The following is a 20,427-nucleotide window of genomic DNA, read 5'->3' as shown; positions in this document are numbered from 1 at the left end:
TATTCAGGCTCATTGCATTTCACAGTCCATCAAATCTACCAACAAATCATAAAATGACATCTAGTGTTGTTCACGTAAAACACTACTGTAATCAGATCGGTTTCTAGTTCTTGTCAAAACTTACTATGTAAGGTATGTTAGGTCATTCTTAGTAAATCTGTCAAAGACATCACATTTTTCACCCTCAGAAGCTGTGACTGGGGTGGTACACCTTTGTACATAAAGGGTACTTCAAACATACATATTGGTACCTTAAAGGTATACAGTATATCTGTTTATACATGTTACATAGTAGGACCTTTTAAATGTGCTATAGAATGAAAAACTGTATTTATCAAGGCATAGATGAATAATACAAGCTCTGTACATGGTAATGACATATCGAGAGGCTCAAAAACTTTTGTTTCCTCCTTCTTTTGTAAACCGTGTGCATGCAAAAGATCGCTGGAAAACAGACCACTTTCAACATAACATCATTACAGTCGAGAACATTACGCCCCAACATTAAATTAAGTACAATGTTGTTGCAATGCTAAAAACAAAGTTGTGACTTCTGAGTTAGCGCTATATGCTAGCTAATGCTATATGCTAGCAATTAGGCTGAAGTTCTACTATTGACGTTATAGTTATGTTTTGTAGGTCCATAATGAAAAAACTAAAACTTACCACTCAGAAACATCCATTAACAATCTCCAAACAATTGAATATTCCTCAAATTCTTAATCTAACACAGACTCAAATATAAGATCGGTTTACACACACACAGAGCTACTGAAGGAGCTGCTCTGAGAAACAGCCAATCAGAGCAGAGCTCCACATTATTATTCATGACTCATTCTAAAGGCAAATCCTAGGGTTGTAAATGGACATGTAAAACATTTCTGAATAATTTTTGCACTTAATAAAGCCACATACCTATCTATGTAGCCTTCAGAGAACAATTTAACAGATTATATCAATGCATTCTTTGCCACCTTTAAAGGATACCGTCTTACCTAAATAAGGCCTATTTTTTGTGTTGTGACATTTGCATGAAAATTTTGCCCCCTCCTAATATTAAATGTAAGCCTAGTTGCAATTATATCATATTGCATGGTTAAATTATATCAAATTACAAAACAAATATTGTCTTTTAGGCAATGATAGAATGTATGTCACACATCAGACAACATAAGACAAATCATAATTGCAGGATAAAGTTCAAAAGGTCCTGATACTATATTTACCATTTATGATTTTAGATACTAATAAGTTCCCTTGGTACAAAAGTACCACAAAGGTGAATGTACCAAAAATCAAAGAAATATGTACACATGTGTAAAATATGATTTTTATATATTTTTACTCTTTTTTCCATCTTTTGCTATTGGAGTGTAATATGTCCCGGTTTTCATGAGATTTACCAATCACCAAACCAATCTCATTAAAATCCCTCCGAGAAATACAATTCAAAAGTAATTAATTTATGAGGACATCCATCATAGATTTAAGATACAGTATGTACTGTAGTTGATATATCGCATTTTTACAGTATTACTAGATGGTGAGAAGGAGGGGGATTATATAATATCATTCTTAAGAAAGATGATAAAGACAACGAGCCGATGACTTAATTACTTGATTAAATGTGATGATATTTGCATTATAATCCTTTTATAATGGCAGCGGTGCTGCACTCGCATCATTCCAAGGGAACTGAAAAGCAATACCCTACAGTAGGTTTCTTGGCAAGGAAAATTTCATTAAACGTTTGTGAATAGATAAATTAATGAGATGCAGATTTTATTTTATTTATAAACAGCTTGGTGGATGTTCCCTGGATTCAACATTTCCGAAACAGAATTTCTGATCAATATTCTGCACCACGCTGTAAACCTATTAAGGTCTTCTAGGTCTGCACTTTGGTCGGGTCTTTGTTACAATAAAGATTTACTGCATAAGAAAAGAAAAGAAAAAGCAAGGTTTGAGTTATGGTAGGCAGGACTGCTTATTGCTATATACTTATAAGAGACTGGGACGTGTCTTAATTAAATCAGCAGAGAGAGGAACTTGTTTTTAAGGTGTGTTTTAGTTGCCAAGTCACAATTTAGTTAATGTGCAGTCACAGGCTTGCTTCTAACAAAAGGGATAGTTCACCCAAAAAAGTCTGTCATCATTTACTTACCATCATGTTGTTCTTAACCTGTATGAGTTTCTTTATTCTGTTAAACGCAAACAAAATAATTTTGATAAATGATGGTAAGCACACCCTCAAGTACCATCAACTTTATCTTCTTTCGTGTTTAACAAGAAACTCACACATGTTGAAAAAACACAAGGGTAAGTAAATGGTGAGAGAAATATCTCAAAATTATTTATTTTCTTGGACTACTTAAAAATATGCAATACTGCATAACTATGTAAATCTTTTCTAAAAAGGTATTTACTACTGTATTTAAGCAATATTTGCATTAACTTTCCAGCAAAATTAACTTTACAATTATATAAGCTATTCTACTGCCAAACCCAACTTGAATAAGAAAACATAAACATTGCTAAAAACATTTCTCTGGTGTCTATTTTAAGACATTTGACAAGTTTGGTGTGCGGTTTACAGAAAAATGATCAACACCCATGGAACATTTCTCAGCCAATCAGAATACAGCATTCAACAGGCCCATGGTATAAATATTTTTTTATATGTCGTTTGTTTCCCATGACACACAAAATGCGTTTTCTCCTATACAACAATAATTCAGGCGCCGCACAAGCCCTGAAAAGTGAAGCCAAAACGTCTCGATCGCCCACCACTTACTGGTCCTAGTATAGCTTATAAACCCCGCCTCCCCCACGTTATTCAGCCTGCCGCCATGTTGATTCCAAAACGAGGCTGTGAGGGATAAACGCCCAGAGCGTGCGCTTTAAACCTATTGTTTTGAACCGGGATGCGTGTCATTTAGCCATCAAAACACAGAAAATACATCATTTGACAAATTTCCACAGGACAAAGAACCTCAGAAACAGTGGCGGTTCTAGACAAATTTCACTAGGGGGGCCAAGGAGGGGCCAGTGTTTTACCAGAGGGGCACATAAAAAAATGACAAGAAATTATATTTAAAGATTATGGGGCGGTTTCCCGGACAGGGATTAGACTGGTCCTAGACTTAAACACTTTTAAGAGCTCTCCAAACTGAAAACAACTTGCACTGACATATCTTAAAATACATCAGTGCCCTTTGTTTCTCAAAATGCACATGCATGTAATGCTTTTAGTAAGGCATATTTGTTAAAACTAGTTATATTTCCTAATTAAACTAAGGCCTAGTCCTGGATTAAGCTAATCCTGGTCCGGGAAACCGCCCCTATAGGGCTGGTTACACGAATTAGTTTAAGACAGGACTAGGCCTTAGTTTAATTAGGAAATATAACTAGTTTTAACAAACATGCCTTACTAAAAACATTACTTGTGTGCATTTTGAAGCAAAACAAAGGGCACTGGTGTATTTTAAGATATGTCAGTGCAAGTTGTTTTCAGTTTGGACAGCTCTTACATTAATTTTAGTCTAGGACTAGTCTAACCCCTTTCCGGGAAACTGCCCCGTAAACTTTATTTTACTTTGCAATTATATAAATATTTATTTAATACAAGAGTGAGTACAGGTGCAAAAGGGAAGCTTGGCTCTTTTCTAAAGCCCCATCAACCGAAAATCATGCAAGCCTACTCAATAAACTTTATAAAATGCAAACTTTTATAAAGACAAACATTTGTTTTAGTTTACATATAAATATACATTGCTAGACATTTAGGGACCACAATCTAATCAGTATTTAAAATAATATTAATAATATTAATATTAAATAATATTTAATAATATTTAATAATATTAAATTGTAAACATTTTTATATGTAACATTTAATTATATTCCTACAATTTTATGCACGTATAAGTAAGAGCATAATTACAGCGCTTTTTACAATGTGTAAACTTTAAAAAGTTTAGCGAGATGTTGGTTTTGCCGGTTGTTGATGAATAACAGCTGTGAATGATCACAACGCGCTTAAGCAGCTACGTCACAGGAGAACAAGTGAACAGTGTCCCAATGTGAAGTGAGCTAGAGTCCTTACCAGTGCCCAGACCTGCATCCACATTCTCAACATCAGGAGATTGGGAATGAATTGAGACACTCGCCGAGCAGCACTCGCAGCAAACGCAGGCGGCTCATAGACAGTAAAAGAAATGGACACAGCGACCCCATTGGATTCAACGGAGACAAGTGAAGTCAATTAGAAGCACGCACTTCCTGGGTGTCGAGCGTACTGCGCAGACTCAAACTGAGCTCAATGACGTGGATGTCACGTGAGCAACCTGTCTGATAATTGTAAGTCTTCTAATAGCCGTGCCATGGGAGATCTGAATCACCTACTGAATCTTGCAGAGACGGCGAGCGTGAACAGGAGCACATTTTGGTTAGTATTCTGATTAATAATCTCCCTTGACTTTATGCCTTCACGTCCACCCGATTGCCTCATAGTCAGTAAAAGATTGCATGTGAGCTTCTCTCCCAGTCCATACGGTAATTTCTCTACTGTACGACAGAAAGTCGCAGGTTATGACGCAATCGTTAGCCTATTTTTACAAAAACTGCTTCTACTGGGACATAACGTAAGATACATGGTAATGGAGCCTTTTATACATTTTCGTGTTTCTTTAGAAATAATTAATGGACAAATGGAGTCTTTAAACGCCTCAGATGTAAAGTTATTCGCTGTCAAAGTGACGCCAAAATGAATGGGAGTCAATGGGATGCTAACAGCAGATGGGTGTTCGCTAAGCAATGGCGGCGTCCAGGGAAGCTTCAATAAAATATGAAACCCTTCCCCCCTGAGGCGGCTACAGTGACTGGGTGCGCCGCTCTAATTTGCCCGTGTAGAACGTTGCGTCGCATTAGTTCCGCTTTTGGCGCTCGCGTGTAAAATCAAAATAAATTTATACTTTTTTATTTGGTCAGCACGGGGTGGCCACAGGGGTGGCCAGGGACATGTCTACAGAGGCACGGGCCACCCTTGGCCTCCGTGTAGAACCGCCACTGCTCAGAAATCATGGATTGTTAAAACAAGAAGGGACATATGACCTAATTTGAGATGAGTATAGCGCATTGTGTAAATAATATCTGTTTTGGATATCTGTTGGCTAATCGCTAATTTCTAATGTTGTAGGCATGTTTACTTTTTTTAAAACACCAATATAGTGCAACAATACAATATTTCATGACAACAACTAAATATATATCTCCAGTTGTATAAAACATGAGCGTATGTCCCATGTATTTTCTCTGTTATGTTTTTTCAAGACATGAACATTAACTTAATAACGTGTGATTGACTTGATAACAAGCTATTTACGTGATAGTTCATTGTGCAAGTATTGTTAGATGTAAAACCCCATATCAGCCCCAAAGTTGTGTAACTTACAAATGTTATTTTGTTAGAAATAAATCCTGCTTCTTTTGATTCCGGTCAATGTGCTTAAAAAGGCCTTACCGGATGAAAGTTTTTAACACATTTATGCCTTGTGTTTTTGTAACCTGTACAAGTTATGTACTTTCAATTGTTTCCAATGAAAGTGCCACGTTTTTTCCGCACTGAAAGCCGATGCTTGTGGTTTTTCCACGCCGAGAGTTGAAAGAGATTCAACTTTGCGTAAAAAGCTCCGCTCGTCAATGTCAGTTCTCACACGGCTATCCAATCACAATGGAGGAGGGGCGGGACAAGTCACAACAACCAGCCAGTTTACAGCTCAAGTATCACAGCTACCAAAGCGCTCAGTTGAAATAACAGCTGGCATTCGGCTTCCTCCAGGTGTTTTCAGCCGCGTAAGAAAGCTTTGGTTTGTCCGCCCCAGTGTTGCTTACAATGCTTAAAACATAAGAATAAGTGATTCGCCAAAAAGCTAATCGCAAAACAGATTTTATATACACATTGCGCTGCTCTTATCTTAAAATTAGGTCATATGTCGCTTCTTATTTTAACAATCCATGATTTCTGAGGTTCTTTGTCCTGTAAAATGATGTATTTTCTGTGTTTTGATGGCTGAATGACCAGCATCCCGGTACAAAACAATACATTTAAAGCTCATGCTCTGGACGTCTATCCCTCACAGCCTCGTTTTGGAAAAAACATGGTGGCAGGCCCAATAAGGCAAATTTAATGCAATAAAAATGGTGATATGCGCATTCTGCGAGAGCGAGGGCGGGGCCTTGATTTCGCGGCTTTACTTACTGCTTACTACTGCGCAGGACTTGTCCCGAAATCGCTACTGCGCAGTCTCAAGACCTAAGATGTCAGCGCCGTATCTGGTGGCTTTACTTTTCAACAATGGAAGAGCGCGAACGGGCGTCGTTCATATTTTTTTACAGTCTATGTAACAATTACACCAAAACACAACATAAATTCACAAAAAAATTTCATTTTATTCATTCGCTTTAATCCCATCTTTAAAATTCATATGACTGCAAGGAACAGATCCAAAATCAGCTCTTTATCCAGCAATTTTGATTTCAGTTCTTAAAATCGACCGTAAATGTCAAATCTCAAGTTCATTATGAATTTAAATTTAAATATTTCGCCTCAAGCTTTGCGACACATTGCTTTACGGCAGTGATATCAAACACTCATTGGCTCTTGTGTGCTATGTCACAGATTTGCGACATTGTCATCTTTCAGTCAATGTACTTTTGAAATTTAAAATGCGTGACTTGACAAATAGAAGCTGGATTAACTTTCTTGGGGATTAATTACTTTAATATTTCTCTGTACTTCATAAACTCCAAAAAAGGACCACGACTGCATCACATAAGCATTTTAACTATTAGGTACTGCTTTTGAAATTTTGCGGTACATTATTTTAATAAAATGTTTTGGGTAGGACTTTATTAGCAGCTTAAAATATCTCTTAAATGCTATATTGTTATGATTGTTTCTCACATATTTCTGTCCATTACATGGCATAATATAAATGGAATACATTATATTTTATAAAAAGGGTCTGGGTTTAGAATAGGGTTAGGGTGGTAACATTATCGACAAGATGGTTAAAGGGAAAATATAGCAACCTTTACGGTATTAAATATTTGTCAATGTTTTACGTTTTGTAGCTGTAAAAATTTAATAATGCTACAATTAAATGATGCAAATACACCTACATTGTACTCTTTTGCATCTATCTGAATATACAAAAATGTGTTTTTGAAAGTTACGTATACATAACGGTGAGACCAGGCTGCTGAACCTTAATGTCTCGCACAAAGCAGTTTTTGCTGCATTGCCTCTTTAACCTGAATACACCAAGTAAATGAAAAACAAAGACTAAAAGTGTATGTATATGTAAATGAAATTGGAAAGCGCATGATATATATCAGCAATATTTATGTTATATAACATTTGTAAGCAAATGTTTCAAAGTGGTACTGCGAACAGTTGGCACTGAACTCAATTGATTCCTCCCACAGAAATCCAGAGAAAATTCTAAACTATTTGTCTTTTGGTAACACTGACACGAGAATATGTGTTCATATTCTCCCTTAGGATGTTGATGTATTACTACACAGCGTCTCAGAGGAGTGTCAGAGACTTGCCGCAGAATAAAATCTCTTTGTTTTTATCGTAAAAACAGTTATTGCATAGCAACTCTGGGCAATCTTAATACATCTCCTGCGCCATACTGTGACAGAAAATGATATTCGAATTGAAGCAAGACTGCAAACTATATTAGAAACGACAGGTCAAAATTGTTGCACACGCATAAGGCACAATTTGCAAAATGTCCTTGTTTAAACTGAGCCTACATTGTAACCACATCATCTAATATTAGATGCCATATTTCGTTCACAGTCAGTACTGTATGAAATGATGTTCACGTGATCTGATCACTGTTCCCCAGTGAAACAGGATATTTAAATAAATTTTTACAAGTGACATTTAATTAAATAATCTATACATGGTCAGTGGAGCACAAATATTAAATAGTTGGTCCAGTGGGTACATAGGTTTCCATGTTGTAACATGAAATAGATGCAGAAAAGCAACATACACAAGCTGCATGTGCTGCACTGCTGTTTTCTGACATTCAAAATCATTTAACTAATTATTATAAACAAGAAATGTGTATTTAGAAAGTTAACTTTTATCATTTAACTTTCAAAACTTTTTTTTGATGTGCACGTCTGTGCTACCTGCACAAGCAATTTTTACAAAACATGTATATATACCAAAGAAACCTTTAAGAATAAGTACAAGGCATGCGTTTTTAAAGGTTGCTTTGAAAAATATGCGTCTACAGAGAGGTAAAAATACAATCCACATCAAGAATTCAGCTATTGCCATGTGCCACCAATCACACCCTTCTGGACGGGATGGGTTACATTTTCTTATCCATAAGTCCGTCTTTATAAGTCACTGCACTGAACGCAGTCTCTTTATGCAAATCTCTACATTATTCATCTGACACTTAAAAGCATTGTGTAAAAGCATCTGTACTGCAACTACAGATGGTCCATTTTCGCAATTCTTTCCACTTTGAGTTTTGTCTCTCTTAATCTTCTGCTAATCCGTAGAGCTCCGAAAATGAGCTCCAAATGCTGTTCAATATATCCTCCTACAGGCTTTCTTTAAAAATAAATAAAGCTCCGGGTACAGCAAGTATTGCACCCATGCTTGTGTTATACAGTCAATTTGTATCAGTACTTTAAAGGCAATCTCTTTATCTGCTAACTACGTTTGGCAGGCGCCAGCTCACCGCTCCTTTATATAGGATAGTGTGTGGTAATTTATCCTTCAGTAAAGTGCAGTCAAAGGAAATGCCCCTTTGCTGTGTAGGGATATTCACGCGCATAGAGTCTAGTATCCAACGTGAGGCTTTCACTTAGACCAAACAAGGAATGCAACCTTTGAACAATTACCGTTCATATTCTTTACAAGCAAACTGTAAAAGCGCTCAGGTATATGGCCGCAAAGCAAGAGCACCGCAAATGACTGTAAATTGAAGTAACGCAGCGCTCACCTCATCTTCAAGTTGCCTGGCTGCGGTTGTCCATCATAGATGGAGACGATGTCAAAGTCCTCCTCCAGAGCGAAGGTGTGAAACGACAACTGTATTCGGTTCCGCTCTCCTGTGACTATGATCCAGGTACAGTTGGCATAGTTCGGGTAGCCGTGGGGAAAGCCAGGACTCTCTATGGATCCATTGAGGCCCTGTACCAGCCCACCACAAGTTTGACCTGAAGGCACAAAAAGCAAAAGTTAGTTTGTTTTTTGAAGCAGTTCCTCGCTCACAAACTTTGATATAGTTTTGGTTGAGTAGCCGAATTTTCCTGTGTTGACGTATTTGAATGGTACGGGACATGTTGGATATACACTGACATGTAACCATATTCTGATTACGAATATTAACCTTCAAAAAAAACACAACAAAATCTTGACACCACAGCAGCTGTTAAAGTGCCCATATTATGAAAAACTCACTTTTTCTGGGTTTTGGGGTGTTATTTTGTGTCACTGGTGCTTCCACACGCATACAAACTTGGAAAAAAATCCATCCATGCTGTTTTGAGTGAGATACAGGTTTCTGAATGTCCTCTGCCTTAAGTCTCAGAAATTTTACTGTTCCAAAATCAGCTCTGTTGTGACATAACTAGCCTTGTTGTCACATTCCGTTTGAATTTTCCTGCCCACCACCCCACTACCCAGGTCTCCACCCACCAGGTAGCTACAGGTACAGAGCAGTCACTTCGCTGATCCTCTAACTCTTATCAGGTCTCACAGAAATAACAATGCTATTTGGATATTATGGATTATACTCCCGCCTACGTTTAAAAACAAAGTTTTAATGCATGTTTATGTGTTTACAGGAACCTAAAGTGTAATCTCATATACAGTGAGTTACGACGCAAATAGTCCTCAGTTTGTAGGCGATATTATACTATTACAAGACGTTCATGCAAAATCTGATGTAAACAACAGACTATGTATCTATATTTCACGGATTATACGCATTTGTGGTCATTGGATGTATTTTATTGGACTTTCATGGATTATTCACACATCTGAAACAGACTGAATTTGATTCGCGATTGTTATATCAACATAAAGGTAAGAAGTTACGTTTATATTTTGCATGTTGTCATTTGGACTTCTGTCACAAAGTACAACATTTATGATGCTAGAGGATCTGTATCTCAAAACAGAGACTATACACTGATGCTAAACCCGTAAGTTATACCTTTTAAACGATGTATAGTAATGCTAATATTATTCATGTTTGTAGACAGTAGGCTATATAGATATTGTTAGCAGAAAAAAAACTGACATCATCCCGCCCACGAATTGGTGCACGTCGAGTGGGTGAAATTGTGTGTGTGTGTTTTAGCAGTCATTTGCCATTGAGAACGACGAGGTGGCTAACAGCTATGCTAGTTAGTTTGCAGCGTGGTTTCTCCTGCAAAGCCAGTGACCAGCTACCATAGTTTTTAAGTTAAAATAAATATTTAGCTGCTTTGTTTTACAATTCTACATGAACTTACTAAGTAATAGTGTTTTGCCAAACTAACCAAGACCGGGCCTTACCGACCCGGCTTTCCGACGAGGCTAACGTACCCCTGAGTCTCTTATCACTTTCCGGAGATACGGCGGACCTCCCGCTAGCTTCTAGCAATTAGCATGCTGTCCACAAGCAGTATACATCCCCCGCTGGGACTTAATTTCTGTAATTTGCGAAAATTATGCGTTTGAAAATGTTTTATAACGGGAATATGTTAGGGAAAACAAGTTTTCCAATTTACTCTGGAATCATTATGTGTCATGAGTTTCTTCTCCTGGAGTGTACTTATTAGTGATCTGTTGGCAATACATAAACTGTTAATAATAATATATAAAATAATAATACCGTCTTCACTGCTCGCGATAACATTGCGCGTGCGCACATGACGTTAGTAGTGGGGCGTGATCAAAGGAGCAGCAGCTCATAAATATGTAATGACCAGCTCAAAACGGCACAATCTGAAATGCACTGAAACAGAGGCTACTAGAGATGGGTAAAAATCTTTTCCTACAAGCTATTTCGAGCAAACAACTTTTGAAACATGTTTTATGGAACTCATAAACCTATTTAACTTGTGGAAAAGCAGTCATAAGATGGGCACTTTAAGGTTTATTCAAAACATATGTGGCCAGTATTAAACATTAACAAAACACCCAATGTGCCCATAAAAGCACAAAAATGTTGCTTGTTTTGCACCACAATATGTGCACAGTAGAGCACAATGCTAGCAATGGCATCAAGGGTTTAAAAAATAACTTAAATTGATAAAATACATACTGTACCCTAAATGCAATTTAATGCACTTTGGAGAAAAGCGTTTATCAAATATTTAAATAAAAAACATTTTCTGGGGTGTAGTTGGAACTGGCTGAGATGTTTCAGGAAAGCTTTTGATCGCACAATGATGCCATTTGCTGGCGTAATCAACTTTACAACATGCTGATGGATGTGTACCTGAAAAATTGCAAACTTGAAAGTGGAAGTTGCATTGAAATGTAATGTAGTAGATCAATACACTTAAGGTTTCCAAAGCATGCCCCGAGTGCCAACAGCCTTTTGGAGTTCTTGGCTCAATCACAGATGTATTCTCAGAAACTATAAAAATGCTCTACTAGGGTTTTTTTCACAGATACAATTGGTGCTGAAAGCATACTTTGTCATGCCACTGGAAGAAATGTACTTCTGATCATTACATCTTATAACAAATAGATCTGCTTTGTTCTTTATGAAACTCTTCACTGCAGAACAACAGAGTCGTACACCTTGTTTAATGTTAACATGATTTCGAAATCGACCCTGTGTCCTTTAATAACACATGTTCCCGGTCTTATTAATCGGGTCACATTATTTTAAAGAAAAACCAAAGATATTTCTTTCACTGAAATGTAATTACTTGCTCCTTCACTGAAACAACTTTCTGTTTCAGCTGATGTCATGAATCTCTACTACTTTTCAAAACCTTTCCCTCCAACCAAATGATTCAATCTAATACACCATCCTACAGCTTTGCTCAATAAATATATTGTTTCACTAAGAAATACATCATTAAAGAAATAAAATGTGTAAAGAATGTTGACTCCAGAGTATAAAATACATGATGCAAAGATGCCATACTGTCTCTAGTGAGCATAATACTGTCATTCCTGAAAAGAAACAACCCAGATCCATTCTCTTTTTAATGAGGTAATTCATCATTTAGCAGCCTGTGAGTGGAGACAACAGATTTAAAGCTTTATCATTATACGTTACATTACTTTTTCATACATAGATGTGTTCTGAAGTTTCAAAATGAAGAACAAATGCTTTTCACCATCATTGTGAATCTGTAGAACACATTAAAATGAGACAGCTACTAACTGGATTAATCCCGCTACTTATCCACAACTAGAAATTGAAACTAGGATTAATTTTTTTGTAAAGGTGAGTGTACCACACCATTATTGGTAGCTTAAAAATGCATTCCTATACTTTAGCAGAGTCTCTAGCTGAGAAGAAATGTCTGAACACAGTGTGTGATGTTATTGAGATCTCTTATGAAACTTTAGAGTAGACAGATGTGAGAGTGTTGGGGGCGTGTACACCGAGGCGTTTATGCCTGCGGCCGGCGTATGTTTTCAATTGTTTCCAATGGAAGCGTTTGGCTTTTCCAAAAGGCCAGCAACAAACAACCGGCCCATCGTTTTATGACTGATAAACAAAACAGATGTATCATAGCAAACAAAGCTCTTAGCTAAAAAAAACGCTGTCAAGGGCCCACAGTTGGCGTCCGCCTGGCATTTTCAGTGGCGTTTAAATGCTTTGGTGTACACGCCCCCTTAGAGTCAACAGCTGAGAAGAAACGTCTGAGCACAATGTGTGATGTCAGTGAGATCTCCTGTGAAACTTTAGAGGAGACAAATGTGAGAGAGTTAAGCCGCCTTTCCACTGTAAACAATAAACCAGAAGTCATTCTTTTTTTGTCCTCCGTTTTGTACGATGGTTTGGTTAGCTGGAATTTCACAACCCGGATTTTCAGCTCTGATGTCTGTGGTGCTGAACTCAAGCGTATCAGGCGTAAGTAGCAGGGGTTTAATCTGACACCCTTTATGCATTTGTTCTGTCATTATGCACAATTAAATACACTTTCAGAAAAGGAAGTTATAAGAATTCTTGACTAATTGTAGGCAAAAGATACATCAAAAGACTCAATTCACAAGAAAAGGTACAATATATCAGCAACATGTCTTATAAATTAGCCATAGGGATTCCCTATGCTGATCCTAGTTCAGCAGCTAGTAAATACAAACCTCTCTTCACATAGCGGCGATCCATGATCGCCATCCCCTCCCCTCCGCCGTCTAAACAAAACATTTGTTATTTTCAACGAGGTATTTGCTCCAGAGTTCATTTTAGCCACTTGTCAGACCATTAAACAAAAAGAAACCGGAAGTAAAGTTTCGACCATACGCATAACCGCGACAACACACGTGGGTCCAATGAAACTGTCTATACATCGGAGGATAAAGGCCATGGTGACAAAAACAATTGACGTATTATGCAAAAGAGCGGTAAAAACCTGGTCGCGCATTCTGTTTCGCAAAACTACCTTTTTATTGGGATGAATGAAAACGTCTCGGGTTACGTATGTAACCCTTGTTCCCTGAGAAGGGAACGAGACGCTGCGTCGCCATAGAGACGCTATGGGAACGCCTTCAGGTGTGAGTGCGTCTGAATGTGTATATCAAATCCAACCAATGGTGGGGCGTGACGTCACCGGCGGGGTGACGCAGGAGCCGGAAAGCATAAAAGGCAACGTACAACCACGCCCACACTATCTGAAATATTGCCGAAGACGGCTTACAGGTACGCAGGAAGTATGGCAAAGGAGACGCAGCGTCTCGTTCCCTTCTCAGGGAACAAGGGTTACATACGTAACCCGAGACGTTCCCTTTCGAGGGAACTCGCGCTGCGTCGCCATAGAGACGCTATGGGAACGCTATACCCAATCCGCCAGACTACGAGTGCCTGTCTGTGTGTAAAAAGCACAACTAAGACCTAAGCACCAAAGATCCAGGAGTAGGAGTGAGATCCAACTTATAAAACTGTACAAAAGTGAGCGGTGAGGACCAGCCTGCCGCATCACAGACATCCTGGACAGAGGCACCTGCCCACAGGGCTTTAGATGCTGCCATACCCAGAGGCGGTCTTACCATAGAGGCATAGGTAGGCGGCCGCCTGGGGCCCCCCACCAGCGGTCAAATTAGGGGGGCCCCCAACCAACCTAATAAATAGCCTACATAAATAAATAAAACCCTTATCATCACGAACACTTCAAAAGCATTGTAAATTGTATTAATATTCTTAAGAAATACGTTGAAACTTTGAAATAGTAGTTAAAATGTCCAGTTCATGTTCTGTCACCAAACACTTACACCCCCTTCTTTCACAATGAAATGGACTAGTCCATTACGGTGCGTGCTGCGGCGCGAAAGATAAACACAAAGTGACACGGGGACTGGGAAAGTACATGAACAGAGACTTAAAGACAAATATAAACGCGAAAATGGGGCTTTGGTAAGTCAACCGGCTAGTAATAGCCCTACATTGATAAAATGTATTTTGTGGTGAAGTAAATAATGTTACTACAGAAAAAAAACTAATGTAACCCTACAGGGCTCCAGACTGCGAGTACATAGTCGCATTTTGCGAGTATTTTCCCTGCCTATGACTATTTTTTATTAAATGTCGCACTGGCTGGACTGTGAAATTTAAATACAATTATATTAATATAATGCGCAGGCGATTACGTCGACCCGCATTCAGTCACTCTTCCTGTTGTTGCCCGCTCCCCCGCCTTTCTATCAGCTCAGGTGCATATCACCTCTGCTCTCTAAACCCGTCTCTTTTGTCCACTTTCGACCGCTTCTGCCCTGATTGTTTTGAGGGGTGGTCTATGGAGACTGCGGGCGAGAGCCTCTGCTTTCGTTTTCGGGAGAAATGACGGGTTTAAAATAACGCGAACTAATATTATGTGATGTCAGAGTCCGGTGTTGTAATTAACGCTGCTGCACAGTGTTTTTTTATGTGTATGTAAGAGCTTTCTCTGATATTTCAGCGCAGTTGATGAAATAATCTCCCCACAACCTCCACACGCTCGCAAAATGACACTAATAAAAGAGGCGGAGATCAGCTGCTTTAGATTAATCAATGAAAGCCTTAAAATAGCGCTGTACACTGCGTATTCACGCTAGAAGTCAGAAAAACGTAATACATTGTGCTCAGTACCTTAGATTACAAGTCCTGGCCAAATTATATCTTCAGAGTGCATGGAGACATTTTGTAGTGATTACAGCACAAGAATGTGATTTCTTTACTCAAGTCTGTGTTAAAGTAGCCTAAAGCTTTTACAACAAAGTAATAAAATGTTGATTGTAAGTTTAATGGTTTACAATTAGGCAAATATATGTTAAAAATAATAAGTATGGTAAAGTAAAAAAAAAAAATTTATGTTGTTAAAGTATACAATTATTTGTATTTGTAATTAAATTGTTAATGCATTAAACTTGTTTGGACTTAGGTTTTAATGAATTATTAATGCATTAAACATGTTTGGACTTAGTTTTAGTGTTTATTTTTTGTTTTTACACCACCCAGTGACTGGTGCCACCAAATTGAGGCAAGTGCAACCTCTCTCAAATGTTAGTCTGGAGCCCTGCTGATGTTATGTTGGGGATGTTTTCGTCCACTATGGGGTGCTGTTGAGTCTTAATTTGGCCACAACTTTCAGCATATGGAATGATTTTTGGTGAAAAACCTTATGTTGACACATATTTTGGGAAAATGCTTTGAACATTTTTCAAAAACTCAACAATACACTGTGGTAAAATTCACAACCCTTTTGTTATGTTTGTGAAGAAAACATCAAAGAAAACATAGTTTTAATATAAAGTGATTGTAGACTGGATTTTTTTAAACCTTTTAACACAGTCTTGGGTATGTGGAAGATTAGTAACAACATTGGCTTTGATGCATTGCTAGTTTTTGTGCAGCATCAGATTTAAATTATTTCTCCCTCATTTACTGTTTGTGGCTGTTTTTGCCCCATTGACTTATTCTCTATTGGTTTGTGTAGTGCTTCACTTTGTGTGACTTCTGCTTTCCATCTTCATTTTGGAGTAAAAAATACCTTCGCCTAGGGCCCCCAATTTGCTAAATCCGCCACTGGCCATACCTCTAGTTGAATGCGCTCTGACGGTTAAAGAAGAGGGCCGTACAGAGGCTTCATAAGCAAAAGAGATAGCCTCGACTATCCATTTACTCAAAGTTTGCTTTTGTGGCCAGGAAACCTTTCCGGGCCGAACCAAAGCACAAAAATAACTGCTCTGCTTTCCTGAACTCCGCTGTTCTGAGCACATACATGTCCAGTGCTCGTACTGGACAGAGTAAATTAAGCTTTCTTTGGCTCGCGTCCTTAAATGGTGGAGGGCAGAACGCCTGCAAGACTATGGGGCATGGTATGTTGCTCAAAACCTTCGGAACGTAGCCCGATCTAGGGTATAGAAAAACCTTTACCATGCCTGGAGCGAACTCGAGACAGGTTGGCGAAACTGAGAGAGCCTCTAAATCTCCTACCCTCTTAAGGGAGGTAATAGCTAGGAGAAATATAGTTTCCAGAGTAAGAAACTTTCTGAAATTATATCAATGGCTCAAATGGTGCCTCTGATAAGTCCTCCAGGACCAGAGACAGATCCCACGCAGGGATCCTAAAATGACTCGCAGGCCTCAGCCTCCGAGTGCCACACAGGAAACGCATGAATAGATGGTCTCTACTTAATGAGGGACCGACCACTAAGGTATGAAAGACAGATATAACTGCCACATAAGCCTTAATGGTCAAAGGAAGCAGCCCTGCTGCAAACTGCTCTTATAAAAACTCCAGAACTGTACCAAGGGGCAGTTAACTGGGTCATATAAGTGCTCTTGCCACCACGTAATTAAAGTCTTTCTTCAAATGCGTACAATTTCCTGGTGGAGGGAGCTTTGGAAATAAAATAGTCTGCACAACCTCAGTTGAGAGACCCATTTCTATGAGTCTGTCCTCCTCAGAGGCCAGAACCAAAAACTCTAGGCAGGGGTAAAACACAGTGCCCCTTGCCTGAGACCACCGATCCCTCTAGATCGGCCCCTGAAATGGTGAGCCATCTAGGAGGGAGACCAGGTTCGAAAACCACACTTGGGTCAGCCAACACGGGGCTACGACAACAGCTGCGCCTGTGCTGCCGGACCCTCTCCAGAATTCCCGGGAGCTGAGCAATTGGGGAAAAACACACAGGAGGCCCTCAGACCCTTCCTGTGTCATGGCAACCAGTCCGAGTGGGACTGGGTGAAAAAGAGAAAACCGAAAAGTACAATGTGAATTCTCCTGAATTGCAAACAGGTCAGCTTTCGCTTGGCCGAACCTGAGCCAAATTTGCTCCCCCACATGTGGGTGGAGTCTTCATTCCCCAAGCTCAACGCCTGCCGCAGCAGAACGTCTGCTCCATGTGGACTTACATAGATTTTGACCTTATGGTCTTCCATAGCCACTTCCCGGCCTTAGAGGGATGCATCCGTCGTAAGCCTGATGTGACGACCTTGAGCCCCCGATATTGGCCTTCATGGGAAAGGAACCATGGTTTCTTCCATAATACTAAGGCACAAAGCATCTGCGTGTGACCTTGATCATGAGAAACAGGTTGCCCCTCAGGGAACCCCATTGTTAAAAGGATGGATTCTTTACGAGCAGGAGACAACCGTGCCTGCAGTCATTGAAATCCATACCATGCCCAGAAAAGAGGTCCTCTGTGCTGGAGAAACATACTTTTCCTGGCGTTTATTTGATGGGACATTTTTGTCCCTTTTGGCTTTCCATAACTGATCACAGCTAGAAAGGGATGCGTCTGTCATTAATGTTTTGCGACGACAGACCGCACCTAACTTGGGGCCTGTAAACAAATACCCCAAAAATGTTTCCATATTCTTAGGGCACGAAGACATATGCGCGTAACCCTGAACATGTGAAAAAGCCAACACTGGCCTTTTTTGAGAAAGGAACCATAGTTTCTGCCATAATACTAAGGCACAAAGCATTTGCGTGTGACCTTGATTATGCAAAAACGGGTTGCCCCTCAGGGAACCCCATGGTTAAAGGATGGATTCTATACGAGCAGGAGACAACCGTGCCTGCAGTCGTTGAAATCCATACTACGCCCAGAAAAGAGGTCCTCTGTACTGGAGAAGCACAATTTTCCTGGCGTTTAGCTGATTGGATATTTTTGTCCTTTTGGCTTTCCATAGCCGATCCTCAGCTTAACAGAAATGCATCTGTCATTAATGTCATGCGACAACAGTCTGCACCTCACTCCGGGCCTTAGACAGCAACCCAGCATTTTTCCATATTCTTAGGGCACGAAGACATGCACGCGTAACCCTGAACATGGTAAAACGGCCAACACTGGCCGAAAGGAACCATTGTTTCTTCCATAATACTAAGGCACAAAGCATCTGCGTGTGACCTTGATCATGAGAAACGGGTTGCCCCTCAAGGAACCCCATGGTTAAAGGATGGATTCTATACGAGCAGGGGACAACAGTGCCTGCTATCGTAGAAATCCATACTACACCCAGAAAAGAGGTCCTCTGTACTGGAGAAGCACACTTTTCCTGGCGTTTTAGCTGATTGGACATTTTTGTCCTATTGGCCTTCCATAGCTGATTCGCAGCTTAAGAGAGATGCATCTGTCATTAATGTCATGCAGCGGCAGACCACACCTCACCTCGGGCTTTGAGACAGAAACCCGAAATCTTTACATATTCTAGAGTACGAAGACATGTGCGCGTAACCCTGAACAGGCAAAAAGGGTTGCCCCTCGAGGAAAAACCCTGATTTTAAAACCATTACTTGGTGTGCGATTGACCTAGCTTCAACTCATTCACTTATGTGAAAAATGGACATGACACGAGCAGGAGACATCTGTGCCTGCATCATCGTAGAGTTCCATAATATCCCCAAAATGTGATCACCTGTGTTGGGACTAACATACTTTTCTTGGTGTTCAGTCTCAACGCTAGGTATCTAGATGTGCAAACACAACATCTCAATGCTGTGCTGCCATCTGTGCTGACTGTGCTAATATTAGCCAATCATCAATATAAATAGTAGGCAAATGCCCTAAAGATGCAATGACGCCAGGGCAGCATTTACACATTTTGTAAATGTGTGAAGGGATAGATCTAGGCCGAAGGGAAGGCTGATATTGGTATGCCATGCCCCAAAGGCAAACCTGAGATTCTGTGAGCAGGAAAAATCCATTAACAAAAACCAGTCCTCGGATCTGATTTGAGATAAATGTGAGTGACTGTCAACATCATGAACCATAATTTTGTGACAGTTTCGTGTAGCCTTTGAATAAAAGGAACTCCAATTCCTGCTCTAAAAATAGGCATAGCCTAATTTTCTGTGCATAACACCCATTGAGATATGTTTGGAATGTTTTTCTATGCTATTATATTTCTTACCAAGGGAACCTGATTTACTGTGCTCTGTACTACAAGAGGCAGAGTGTTCACAGTTAATACAGGAGGGTACTGAGAAGTGTGGGGACCCGTAAAAGGCGGATACAACCCACACTCCCCAGGAGGGCATACCCTGATAGGGCTTTATATATATATTTGACAATGTTGGAGGCTTTAGGGATGAAGCCACTCATGGCAACATAAAAACATCCTCTAAATATAGCCTATTATGTTTAAAAGCTAGCTGAAGTGCTTGTGTAAACATGGTCAGGTCTTTTCCATGACTTGCAGAGCTTTCACGGTCAAAGTACACTAACGTTACACCACCTCAGTGGACGCAGGACTTAAGCCCCGAGAAACGCGATCAGTGTCTTGACTCATCAAAACAACGACACACAGCCCGAGTGGTGTGTGGCTGAGTTTAAGCATTTTGGAAGGGCTCTGGCAGCTTATCGTGCGGACGCTCTTCCGGCCATTCGGATTAAACTTCGACACATGCAGCTCGTATACTGAGCTTGATTAAATCATTACATTGCGGAGGGAGGATAGCTATGAGTCTTCACCACCCTGTACTCGAATACATCAAACCCCTCGGGGGAAGATTACACGAGATCACGTCCCTCTCAATGAGGGGAAGTGACTGCAGTGCAGGCTTCCACACCCAGAGGAGGAGTTATGATACTGAACACACGTCACACCGCTCCCTCAAGAGAGGCGTGAGCGTGCTCAGCTCCTAAACTTTCTGATTTCTTATTTTCCTTCATTATCAGCCACACAGTTAAACTATTCAGTCACACAGTTTTTAAGCTATTCAGACACT

At 39.7% G+C, this 20,427-nt stretch overlaps 1 protein-coding gene across 1 annotated transcript in view; it reads right to left on the bottom strand.

The window, feature by feature from the left end:
- csmd1a (CUB and Sushi multiple domains 1a) overlaps positions 1-20,427 on the bottom strand; it is a 667,584-nt gene that overhangs the window by 464,378 nt on the left and 182,779 nt on the right. The window contains exon 2 of the mRNA XM_065250481.2: positions 9,039-9,255. Within this exon, the coding sequence (XP_065106553.1) occupies positions 9,039-9,255 (217 nt within the window). The remainder of the gene's footprint in view (positions 1-9,038; positions 9,256-20,427) is intronic.

This window comes from Paramisgurnus dabryanus, chromosome 20 (genome assembly GCF_030506205.2).
Source record: "Paramisgurnus dabryanus chromosome 20, PD_genome_1.1, whole genome shotgun sequence".
NCBI lineage: Eukaryota > Metazoa > Chordata > Actinopteri > Cypriniformes > Cobitidae > Paramisgurnus > Paramisgurnus dabryanus.
The sequence above is the reverse complement of the archived record's forward strand: the minus strand, read 5'-3'. Positions and strand labels throughout refer to the sequence as shown.